Below are 13,179 nucleotides of genomic sequence, written 5' to 3'. Positions count from 1 at the left end.
GCAGAAGTGTAATAGATGCCTCTGTAAGTGTTTGTGGTAAGGTTCCTCTGTCCATGGAGTCCTTAAACATGTCTAGAAGCAAAGGGGCCAATTTAGTGGTGAATTTTTTGTAAAATTCGATTGGATAGCCATCCGGGCCTGGAGCTTTCCCACTCTGCATTCCCCTAATTGATTCAATTATTTCCTGCATTTCCACGGGTCTATCTGAAATTTCTTTCTGAGAGCGATTCATTTGGGGAATATTTAATTTATCAAAAAACTTCAGCATAGGTGAACTGTCAGAAGGTGTTTCAGAGGTATATAACTTTGAGTAAAAAGTTTTGAAAGTGTCATTAATTGCAGTTGGATTAACTATGTGTTCGTTTGAAGTATTTATAATCTCTGATATATATTGAGTGGCAGACCTGCATTTGAGTTGATGGGCCAGAAGTCGTCCTGCCTTTTCTCCATGTTCGAATACTAAACCTCGTGAACGAAGTAATAGTCTCTCAGCCTGATCAGTAGCAGACAAATTATACTGTGTTTGAAGACCCAGTCTTTCTTTGTATATCTCTGGTGAAGGGGATATAAAATATTGTCTGTCCAGTTCAGATATGGAGTTCAGGAGGTTAATCTGTTCATTTTGTTTTGCCTTCTTTAACTGGGCCGAGTATGCTATGATCTCACCTCTAATGACAGCTTTTAGTGTTTCCCATAATAAAGATGGGGATGTTGAATCATTTTTGTTTGTTTCAAGAAAATTGTCAATTGTCACAGAGATTGTCGAACAGAAATATTTGTCTGCAAGTAAGGCTGTATTTAATCTCCATGGTGGCCGTTCTCTTCGGTTAAGAGAGAAGGAGAGATCCATCAAGACAGGAGAGTGATCGGATTCAACTATGGTTGAATATTTAATTTTCCCTATTGAGGGGAGAAGTGATTTGTCTATAAAAAAATAATCGATCCTGGAGTATGTGTGGTGTACATGAGAGAAGAATGAAAACTCTTTGCTTTGAGGAAAGCTGTATCGCCAGGGGTCCACACATCCTATCTGGGATATAAAAGTGTTCAAAGCTGCAGCCATTTTTGAAGGGGACCTAGATTTAGGGTGAGACCTGTCTAAGCTTGGGTTGATGGCACAGTTAAAGTCACCTCCCAGGATTAATGTTTGTGACTGCACATTAGGCATGGACGAAATAAGCCTTTTGATAAAATGTTCATCATCCCAATTTGGAGCATATACATTTGCAAGCAAAACTCGTGTGTGAAAGAGGGAGCCAGAAACCATAATAAATCGACCTTGTGGATCAGAAATGATATCTGTTGGAGTGAATTGTATTTTTTTGTTAATTAAGATTGCTACTCCTCTCGCCTTAGCACTAAAATTAGAATGGAATACTTGCCCCACCCAAGATTTCCTAAGTCTATTGTGATCCTTGACTACCAGGTGTGTTTCTTGCAAAAAAGCTATATCAATTTTATGATGCTTAAGATGGTTAAAAATTCTAGTTCTTTTAACTGGTCCATTAAGGCCTTTTACATTCCAGGAAGCAAAGCTCACTGGTGATCCAATATCCGTCACTGTGCTATTTGGTATATTAGCCATTTAGCATATTTGGTACCGTATACAGGACTTGGAAGGATATAGGCTGTATACCGCATTGAAGGTAAAAGTGCAAAAAATTATGAGAAATAATAAACGTTAACCAATGATAACCCCATAGGACCCTGCACCCCCTACCCATTGAACTAAATCCCGATGACCCCCCTCCCACCCCCACCCCTCCCATCCCGAAAAACACCCATGTTCCTATGCTCGCCTTCTGAACACTGACGAGCTGCAGGACCTTAAACTTCTCTTGTCTCTCCCGGTAGGACATCCTACCTACAAAAACCTACAAAAACCTCCCTCTTCTAAGAGGTTCCCGACATAAGTATATCAATTGAAACATGTAGGCTAGTAACGTATATGAAGTGTAACAATACACAGCAATTAAACACACAGTTTAACCTAAACAAAGCATAAACATATTTGTATTATTAACATGACCAACTTGGCAAAGGGCATTGTTAACTATGGTAAACATAAGACCGTGGGCAATAGAACAAAAAACAAATCGAATCACATCACCGTACTCCTCCGTGTGTGCTTTGCTGCCCTCTGGTGTTGAGCAGCCGAACGTCAGCACAAAGTCTGCAATTCGACTCCCCCGTGTCTGCTATGCTGCCCTCTGGTGTTGAGCAGCTGAACGTCAGTACAAAGTTTGTAATTCGACTCCTCCGTGTATATGCTATGCTGCCCTCTGGTGTTGCGCAGCAGTTTGTAACAACAGTTCTTGACATTAAACTTTAAACTAGTCTTCTCCAGCTGTTGCAGTGTTGATGCGGCGATCATAGAACTCTTTAGCCTCTTCGGGTGTCTGGAATTCGAATGTTTTGTTCTGAAAGGTGACGCGGAGTCTGGCCGGGTGGAGCAGACTGAACTGAATCTTCTTGTGATAAAGAGCTGATTTGATGTCGTTAAATGCTGCTCGTTTCTTGGAAAGGGCTGCGCTCAAGTCAGGGTAACATCTGATGGTTCTGTCGTGGTAGCGCAATTCGTGCTGCCTGGCCCAACGCAGCGCGCGTTCCTTCTCCTGATAGCGAAGGAAACACACCACGAACGGCCGTGGCGGAGCACCCTCCCTGGGTTTGGGACGGAGGGAGCGGTGCGCTCTCTCCAGCTCCGGTGGTTTCTCAAATACTTCCCTTCCCATAACCTCCACCAACATCTCAGATATGAATTGGATCGGGTCCTGGCCGTGTTCGCTGCCCTCAGGTATGTTAACAATGCGTAGATTAACCCGGCGAGATCTATTCTCAAGGTCTTCAATTTTATCCATAAGGGACGTGTTGGCTGTTTGTAGTGTCTCCACTATTTTCTCCGTGGCATTGACCCGTTCGAAGTTTTCACCTGTTATGGCTTCCATCGAGACCAAGCGGCTTTGGAATGAGTTAACAGTGGTTCGCAGGGAATCGACAGAGTCTTGTAATGGTTTCACAGAGTCTCTGATCAGAGTGGACATATCTTCATAAAGGCTGGCACGTTGTTTTGCCAATTCCGAAATTAACTTCGTCATAGAGAGCGTGTCTTCATTGTCCTCCTCCGCCTGGCTAGCATTGGTTGTAGATGCAGCAGCCATTGTTGCTAGTTTGCTGCTCAGAGATCTAGTTTTTGTCGCTGTATCTGGTTGTTTTCCTTTACAAATCGGCATTTCTTGTTTGAAACTGAACTATATCTTTATGCCCACAATTCGGGAGTGCTTCGTAATAGATTAGCTACAAGTACAAGTTAGAATAGAAGTGAATTGTCGGGAGCTCCTCTTTCCACCGTCTTCCTTCTACATAGCCAAACCGGAAGCCGTGATGGAGCATTACTAACCTGACTCAGGTGGTTTGTTTCACACAACCATCTAGGAAAGCTTAATTGGAAGCTGTTTGGAAAAGGGCAGGTACTTTCAAAAAATACTTGGCAGGTGATTGGATGAATCTGTCTATCACCTATTTTCAGAGAGCATTACCACATGATACCATCAAACTATTAACTGCTCTAATTCTAATGCAAGGATGAGAACTTAAAAGATATGAATTGTATATCTCATCTAGACAGGTGGCTACTTTCTAAGATGATCCAGCTATTAAAATGATCATTTGGGGATACACTGTGACTATAACTGAAAGGACCACATCTAGATGACTCGGTCAACAGTCGAACTGATGAATGATAGAATGGTGGTCTCTGACTATGGAGCACAGACACACGTCACCTTGACTTAGGAATCTGTGACATACTTCAGCCCAAGGCTAGGCTAGGCTAACCTCTGCGTCTTTAAAGCCGGCTGGTATGAACGAATGGTATGAGGTTATGCATACAGGACACATTCATGTTTGACAACAGAACAGTTAACTTCCATGTATCCATAAGCCTGCTATACTATATAAACACCAACCCGCAGGTTGCTGAGACTGTCAACTCTGTGTCTGTACTTTAACGCCGGGTTAGCATGAGTAGCTAAGCTAAGCTACCGTCTCGAAGACTACAAGTTAGCTAAGCTAAGTTTAAGGCTGGACTAACAGCACCGACATGCACTTGGCTGGTACAGTTAGTATAGTGAAATTGTACACTTACCTGTCGCAATTATAACATACTAACGTTTATCATACGTCCAGTAAGCCAAGTGGTGTCTAATTGTCTCCGTTACGTTAGCCCAAAGTCTCATAATAATTGGACTGACTGTCGTGACACAACCTATGCCTGCGTTCGTAAATTCGCTCTGAGAGCGCCGGGTTCAAAGTCATAAAGAGACCAAGTAATTTGATTGGACAAGAGGCATTCCATGAGTGCTGATCAAATTTCCAAAAGAGGTTTTAATCTCAATGTGACTTCCTGGTCAAATAAAGGTTTTAAAAAAAAAAAAAAAAAAATCGCAGGCAAATCGCAGGCTTTGCGATTAGCTAATCGCATCATTTCAAAACGCGATTTCGATTTAAAATCGATTAATCGTGCAGCCCTAGTTCGGACAGCCGCTTATCCATCAGTCCAACGACAAGCCTGTCACGAATCAGCTCGTCATGTAGCACTCCATATGTACAATGCTCCGCCAGCGCATATAGTGTCGTCACAAATGAGTCCACCGTCTCGCATTCTCCCTGCTTGCGCATGTTAAATTTGGCACGCTCGTAGATAACGTTCTTCTTGACTACGAAGAAACCCTGTAATCCATCGCGCACCCCTTGGTAAGTACGTCTTAGAGCATCAGTCAGATTTAGTCCACGTAAAATATCATCCGCCTAATCTCCCATACAATATATTAGCGTGTTGACTTGATTCTCTTCAGTGCTAACCGTCAGGTTACTTGCCAGACGAAATCTTTCAAACCTGCGTATCCATTTGGCCCACTCTTGCGGCTTTGAAAAGTCGAAGGACTCCGGAGGCTGGATGCTGAACGTAGCACTTGAAACTGGCGCCGCTCTCTGGACTGCAGCTGCTCCCGCGTTAGCATTATCAACCATCTTTTCTTCCTCCCTTCTCACCGTCACGAGCTCAAATGACACTGTCGGCCGACCTAACTCTTAACACTCACTTACAGGACTGCTGACACCATGTCGTGTTATTCTATTACAAATACGCGTGAGTCCTTCTGTATTTAAATGTAAGTGTCTTTATTGTAACTCGCTCCGTGAGCTCTGTCAATACCAGTCTCTCCCTGTCTTGTTGTCCCCCGCCCACCTGACCTGATGTCACAACGGTGGCCTGTACAGAATTACAATAATACCACATAATGGACTAACTAGCCAAGCTATGGGTGGCTAGCGACACCGTGTGCAAATACAATACCAATTGGTATTATTAAAGGGGAGGAATAATCAACAAGAAAAGCATTTCCGAACTTTTTTTGAGGGGTTTATATACAGAGAGAGAGAGAGAGAGAGAGAGAGAGAGAAGAGAGAGAGAGAGAGAGAAGAGAGAGAGAGAGAGAGAGAGAGAGAGAGAGAGAGAGAGAGAGAGAGAGAGAGAGAGAGAGAGAGAGAGAGAGAGAGAGAGAGAGAGAGAGAGAGAGAGAGAGAGAGAGAGAGAGAGAGAGAGAGAGAGAGAGAGAGAGAGAGAGAGAGAGAGAGAGAGAGAGAGAGAGAGAGAGAGAGAGAGAGGAGAGAGAGAGAGAGAGAGAGAGAGAGAGAGAGAGAGAGAGAGAGAGAGAGAGAGAGAGAGAGAGAGAGCACTAGCCAAGAGGATGTTGAAGTAGATTTATTTTAACCATCTGAAAGCATTATTAAAAACACTTATTTCCAATGCTAATGTCTATACTTGTTTTGTATTTGAGGGTATATTCATGCATTCAGACACTTGGACCCGATGGATCCAGATGTTTTTTTAGTGCCTTTGTTATTTAGTTATGACAGCAGGTGTGATCACTCAACTTGGAGAAAACAGGACACTTCGCATGAAGTCATTTCAGAATTTTTGGGCACCCTGAGACAATAACATACTCAATAACATACGTACAGTGCCTTCGGAAAGTATTCAGACCACTTCACTTTTTCCACATTTTGTTGTTATAGACATCACCTGGTATGACTAAATGACTCCTATGCAAATCAGACACTATAAAAGCAAAAATATGAATTCCAAAAATACCTGAACTATTATCCTTGCATTAAGATGGACTCAATTCAACTTAGAGATATTTGTTGATCGTCATAGCGAAGGGTCTGAACACTTATGTACATGAGGTATTTCTGTATTTTAAAACATGTTTTCACTGTGTCCTTCTGGGGTATTGTGTGTGGATTGATGGCAAATAATTGTTTAATTCAATCCATTTTAAATTGACTCTATAACACAACAAAATGTGTAAAAAGTGAAGGCGTCTGCATACTTTCCAAAGGCACGGCATATAACATACTTTGATTTAAATATTACTTTGCAAGAATCCTTTGGTAATATACCTAAAGCCCCTAGAAGACATGTAGTTACTACAAAATTAGCTAAGGAATTTCTAAAAGGACATTTTGGTGCTTAATGGAATAAGAAGCTAAGTGCCCCATTTACTCCCATTCCATCTCTGAATTGAGCGATCACCCTTCACTAGATACAGCTAAATAAAAGGTAAGCACTCAAATCTGGGGTCAGTCATCAACATGGGAGATGCATATAAAACAAATGTCAAGCCAAATAGTGACCCTTTCCTTTGATGGTAAAATACCGTAAAATCAAAAGGTGACATTCCGTACTTTTGCTAAAACCTAAATTGCTAGAGTAGGCCATGATCAGACCAAAATGTACTTTTTAGAGGAACTTTCCAAAGACAAACAGAGGGCACTTTATTATGTCATGCTCCTTTCCTGACATGGGACTCCTGAGCCAACAGGTAATCCACTTGTTGACTGTTGGCACTGATCAGCAGAAAGTCTTCCTTCATATGAAAGGTGGCAAAAGAAGCGTTGCAGTATGTAGTCACCAATGTAACTAGAGAGGTCAGGGTCCATGTCACTTTCATAGTGAAAACACACAAGAGACCAGACAGAGAGGGTAAAATGAAGCATATAAACCTTTATTTTAAACATATTTTAGTCCGGAGGCAGGAACAGGGCCACGGGGACATTTGTCAGGTGGGGTGTGTCACTAACCCGGCTCAGAGTAAGTGACAAAATAGGGAGACAAGTCGAGGGTAAAGGTAAATTATTCTTTTATTAACAACTAAAGACTATAAATAATGAAGAAATGTGATGTGATAGTCAGTTTATCAGTTGTGTAGGGTGTGGGTGAGTGATCTGTAATGTGGAATGTTGTAAGGTGTAAACTAAAGAACAAAAGGTTTGCCACTAACAAAGGAGTAAAACAAAGGATATCCTGTATGGAGAGAGAGAGAGAGAGACTGATCCCCCACGCACACCCTAAATAGGCACAGGTGTGCTACATCAGCCAATCAGGCCTCCTCTCCCCACTGCCATCCTGCAACACAATCAGACCAAGACAGCAGGGAGGAGACCGTAACAGGTGCTACTGTGACTCATCCTCAGGACAGGGGAACCAGGTGAGCCTCTCCTCATAGAAGGCTATGACCACCTGAGGACAGCGAGTGTTTGCCTCACGGGCCGGAACCAGATCAGCCTCGTCTGAGCTCTTCCTGTAGAGCAGAGGGAGAAAAAGAATAGCTCAGGACTCATACTAATTATAGACCTTTAGTAGCAAGTTTGATAAACTTCCATCATGTCAGTCATGCTCTCATTTCCATGGCAACCCAAACCTTACAAACTAGCAAGGACAGAAGCGTATTTATTTAAGACATTTCTGAAAATGTCCCTAATAAAAAGGCAGATTCACATAAGTGTAAACAAAAGTTGGAAGTGCATTATGAAAAGTACGGTAGTAAGGAGGACTTCAAAAGGCAGGGATGTATTATAGACCTTTTCTTTATAACAAGTAGGGGTGTAACGGATCACCTAACTCACGGATCGGATCGTGTCACGGATTTTGAGTCACGGATCGGATCATTTTTCGGATCAACACAAAACATATATTTTTTTTAATAAAAACAACATTTTCCTTGAATTCTGTAAAAACACCACTTTTAATGTGTGAAACAAAAAAACAACATTCAAGATGTCAAAACTGATATATATATATCACATATATATATAACATCTATATATAACAACATATATATAACATCACTGCTGCAAAGTAACAGAGTACTTTTTTTGTGTGTTTACACAATCACCCAGGCTGCTTAGCGGGTGATATGACGTGATATAATTGGGACAGAGATGAGTGAATGAATGTTGTTGTCAACTCAGTACACATGCAGAGAGTGAGAATAAAGCGCACATGATTGTTTTTCTACCGGTTACATTTGAATGAATGAATGGTCTTTATTGTCATTGCTACAGTACAGGTACCAAACAACGAAATTTAGGAGGGGTGGCTCCCCTGGTGTTAGGAAAGAAAAAAAAACGATTTTGCTATTGATCCGCGGTACACATGCGTTCCGAACCGTGGAGGGCGATCCGAACGGATCACGGATTATCCGTGATCCGTTACACCCCTAATAACAAGCACAACCATTTTCCATGTCGCATTTTCCCCCTTCGATGGCATGAAGCTATAGCTATGGCACTTCTTGAACCAAAACACGCAATCTAATCCGAACAGTTGTTATTATGCCATATTATTGATGGGTTATATCATGTAGCTGACTAATAACATGGACAGCGGCTGTTTCTCCAGCGTTCCTGTCATATCGGATTTTAGAACTCCATAAAAATAAATCTGCGCTCTGTGTCTAATGTTATCTATCTGACGTTACATGTTTTGTGCATGATAGTGGTGCATTTTAACATTTCATGTCGCATTTCCCCCCTTTGATGGCATATGACGCTATTGCACTTATTAAACTAAAACTGCGCTCCGTGTCTACTAACGTTATCTACCTAATGTTACATATTTTACGGCTGATTTGGGCATGATAGTCATGCATTTTGACATATTTCCATGTCGTATTTCCCCCCTTTGATGGCATATGACACCCGAATTTAACTTAAGCCACGAAGTTGTTGCACGGTTGTCCTATATCAGTGCAGACTGGCACGGTAGGAGCACAGTTGATAGCCTACAGAGCACTGTTATTCTGTCATGGTCTGATAATGAAGCATTGTTATTTGTTATTTGATGACTTGATTTGACGTGTTTGATCGATTGATAGTGTAAAACTTAAATTGTGAATGAATCACTAACGTCAATGTTTTTCTATGACACTACTGATGACCCATCAGGGTCTTGAAGGGTTGTCCCATTTAATTGGGAAAGATTTCAACCACTACCTACGCCTTGTGGCTCTGTTCAGAGGCCTTGGCTCCAAAGTGAGCAGCACTCCAAAACGAGCCGTAGGGAAGGGAATCGGGAATGGGCCTTAAAAGCCGTCCTAAAACCCCCTAGCAGCCATAACTCTCCCCTGACCCCCATCTAAGACCCTTTTTCAGTTAGGGAAAAACCCAGCAGAAAGTCAAAATGTTTTATTATCAAACTTACACCTGGTTTTATCAACCCACCACCATCTGCCAATGTTATTTTACTAAATTAATCAAATCAATCAATAAGAATAACCGGTTACATTTCTAGTCAACGGTTAATCTAAATGGTAAATGGACTGACTTAAAGCGCCTTATTCCATAGCGCTTTACAATGGCCTCTCATTCACCCATTCATACACCAATGGTGGCAAGCTACCATGCAAGGTGCTGACCTGCTCATTGGGAGCAATTTGGGGTTCAGTGTCTTGCCCATGACACCTCGACATGTAGCCAGCCGGGGTTCGAACCAACGATCTGCCGACCTTGCGATCATTAGACGTAATCTAATAACTGTTAATCATGAACACCCCCAATTTCAAGTATTGCCATGTAGAGTTGGGTTCCAAACAAAGTTGGGTTCCAAAGTGACTACAAAAAGCAATACGAGTGAACGTGTGATTTGAGTGGGGACAACAAGTACGAGGTCGGCATTTGTGCATGTGAGACTCACCATTTCATCAGGAACCTCAGTTCACCACTGCCGTCTGTTGCGCCGATGATCCTCTCTGGGTCAAGGTTCCTGGCAAAGCCCCGTGGCTTTTCACTCTGAAACAGACAACACAATAAATAAATTACCATTTACCACAACACAGATCAGCTCTCTGGGAACCTGCATACTTTACCTTTTTATGTGAACTGTAAGTAGGCTACACCTTGTGCAAACCAGGTCACATGAACCAGCAATGGCTCATAACGCAGGATCCCCATCTCCCGTTTGTGTAGCAGGATACTAGACTGTTGCAGGGCCTTACACCCAATTAATGTACCCCCCCCCCCCCCCCCCGCCCTCAGGGTGGACACCGAGACCCCATTTAAACCTTGCATTAAAACATTGTGTATCCAGATACTGTCCATATTGTGATTGTGTCTACATGAAAGGACAGGTGTAAATGGAAAAGGCTATCTAAGTGGGTACAATCATTGCATGCACATACACTTGATAACCTCAGCTGCAGATCAGTCAGCACACCCACCGTATCCTTCTTCTTCTTGGCTTTGTTGTCCTCAGTCTCTGGCTCCTCAGTGGAGGACTTCCTTTTGTTATCAGGCTTCTCCACTACATTCTTCTGGGATTCAAGGAACGCTGAAATCAGCTCCGGACAGTCAAGGTTTTCCGCAGGCTCCCATGTGTTATCCGTCCTGAAATATATTTTTAAAAAAAGATCACCAAGCCAATAATTCACATTTAATTCTACAAACATAGCCCCATACCAGGGAAGCACTTCCAGGTTGTACTCACTCTGGAAATCCTTTCCATTTCAGAAAGTATTCAACCTTCCCATTGACGATACGTCGGTCCATTATCTTCTCTACAACAAACTCCTCCAAAGGTGGCTCCTGCTTCATGTCCTTCTTCCCCTTTTCCGTCATGTAGCACTCCATATGTACAATGCTCCGCCAGCGCATATAGTGTCGTCACAAATGAGTCCACCGTCTCGCATTCTCCCTGCTTGCGCATGTTAAATTTGGCACGCTCGTAGATAACGTTCTTCTTGACTACGAAGAAACCCTGTAATCCATCGCGCACCCCTTGGTAAGTACGTCTTAGAGCATCAGTCAGATTTAGTCCACGTAAAATATCATCCGCCTCATCTCCCATACAATATATTAGCGTGTTGACTTGATTCTCTTCAGTGCTAACCGTCAGGTTACTTGCCAGACGAAATCTTTCAAACCTGCGTATCCATTTGGCCCACTCTTGCGGCTTTGAAAAGTCGAAGGACTCCGGAGGCTGGATGCTGAACGTAGCACTTGAAACTGGCGCCGCTCTCTGGACTGCAGCTGCTCCCGCGTTAGCATTATCAACCATCTTTTCTTCCTCCCTTCTCACCGTCACGAGCTCAAATGACACTGTTGGCCGACCTAACTCTTAACACTCACTTACAGGACTGCTGACACCATGTCGTGTTATTCTATTACAAATACGCGTGAGTCCTTCTGTATTTAAATGTAAGTGTCTTTATTGTAACTTGCTCCGTGAGCTCTGTCAATACCAGTCTCTCCCTGTCTTGTTGTCCCCCGCCCACCTGACCTGGTGGTGCAGATCAGTCAGCACACCCACCGTATCCTTCTTCTTCTTGGCTTTGTTGTCCTCAGTCTCTGGCTCCTCAGTGGAGGACTTCCTTTTGTTATCAGGCTTCTCCACTACATTCTTCTGGGATTCAAGGAACGCTGAAATCAGCTCCGGACAGTCAAGGTTTTCCGCAGGCTCCCATGTGTTATCCGTCCTGAAATATATTTTTAAAAAAAGATCACCAAGCCAATAATTCACATTTAATTCTACAAACATAGCCCCATACCAGGGAAGCACTTCCAGGTTGTACTCACTCTGGAAATCCTTTCCATTTCAGAAAGTATTCAACCTTCCCATTGACGATACGTCGGTCCATTATCTTCTCTACAACAAACTCCTCCAAAGGTGGCTCCTGCTTCATGTCCTTCTTCCCCTTTTCCGTCATGTAGCACTCCATATGTACAATGCTCCGCCAGCGCATATAGTGTCGTCACAAATGAGTCCACCGTCTCGCATTCTCCCTGCTTGCGCATGTTAAATTTGGCACGCTCGTAGATAACGTTCTTCTTGACTACGAAGAAACCCTGTAATCCATCGCGCACCCCTTGGTAAGTACGTCTTAGAGCATCAGTCAGATTTAGTCCACGTAAAATATCATCCGCCTCATCTCCCATACAATATATTAGCGTGTTGACTTGATTCTCTTCAGTGCTAACCGTCAGGTTACTTGCCAGACGAAATCTTTCAAACCTGCGTATCCATTTGGCCCACTCTTGCGGCTTTGAAAAGTCGAAGGACTCCGGAGGCTGGATGCTGAACGTAGCACTTGAAACTGGCGCCGCTCTCTGGACTGCAGCTGCTCCCGCGTTAGCATTATCAACCATCTTTTCTTCCTCCCTTCTCACCGTCACGAGCTCAAATGACACTGTCGGCCGACCTAACTCTTAACACTCACTTACAGGACTGCTGACACCATGTCGTGTTATTCTATTACAAATACGCGTGAGTCCTTCTGTATTTAAATGTAAGTGTCTTTATTGTAACTTGCTCCGTGAGCTCTGTCAATACCAGTCTCTCCCTGTCTTGTTGTCCCCCGCCCACCTGACCTGGTGGTGCAGATCAGTCAGCACACCCACCGTATCCTTCTTCTTCTTGGCTTTGTTGTCCTCAGTCTCTGGCTCCTCAGTGGAGGACTTCCTTTTGTTATCAGGCTTCTCCACTACATTCTTCTGGGATTCAAGGAACGCTGAAATCAGCTCCGGACAGTCAAGGTTTTCCGCAGGCTCCCATGTGTTATCCGTCCTGAAATATATTTTTAAAAAAAGATCACCAAGCCAATAATTCACATTTAATTCTACAAACATAGCCCCATACCAGGGAAGCACTTCCAGGTTGTACTCACTCTGGAAATCCTTTCCATTTCAGAAAGTATTCAACCTTCCCATTGACGATACGTCGGTCCATTATCTTCTCTACAACAAACTCCTCCAAAGGTGGCTCCTGCTTCATGTCCTTCTTCCCCTTTTCCGTCATGTAGCACTCCATATGTACAATGCTCCGCCAGCGCATATAGTGTC

General features: G+C 43.1%; 1 protein-coding gene across 1 annotated transcript; it reads right to left on the bottom strand.

The window, feature by feature from the left end:
- Positions 1 to 7,519: 7,519 nt before the first annotated feature.
- Positions 7,520 to 10,959, bottom strand: LOC308150049 (chromobox protein homolog 3-like; the record flags this gene model as incomplete). The annotated part of the gene is made up of 4 exons (XM_080522919.1): positions 7,520 to 7,646; positions 10,040 to 10,134; positions 10,563 to 10,728; positions 10,829 to 10,959. The coding sequence occupies 4 exons, from the start codon at positions 10,957 to 10,959 to the stop codon at positions 7,520 to 7,522; spliced, it is 519 nt and encodes a 172-aa protein (XP_080379045.1).
- Between the last annotated feature and the right edge of the window lie 2,220 nt (positions 10,960 to 13,179).

This window comes from Nansenia antarctica (genome assembly GCF_963989245.1).
Source record: "Nansenia antarctica genome assembly, chromosome: 2".
Lineage (NCBI taxonomy): Eukaryota > Metazoa > Chordata > Actinopteri > Argentiniformes > Microstomatidae > Nansenia > Nansenia antarctica.
This window is presented reverse-complemented; position numbering and strand designations above follow the sequence as displayed.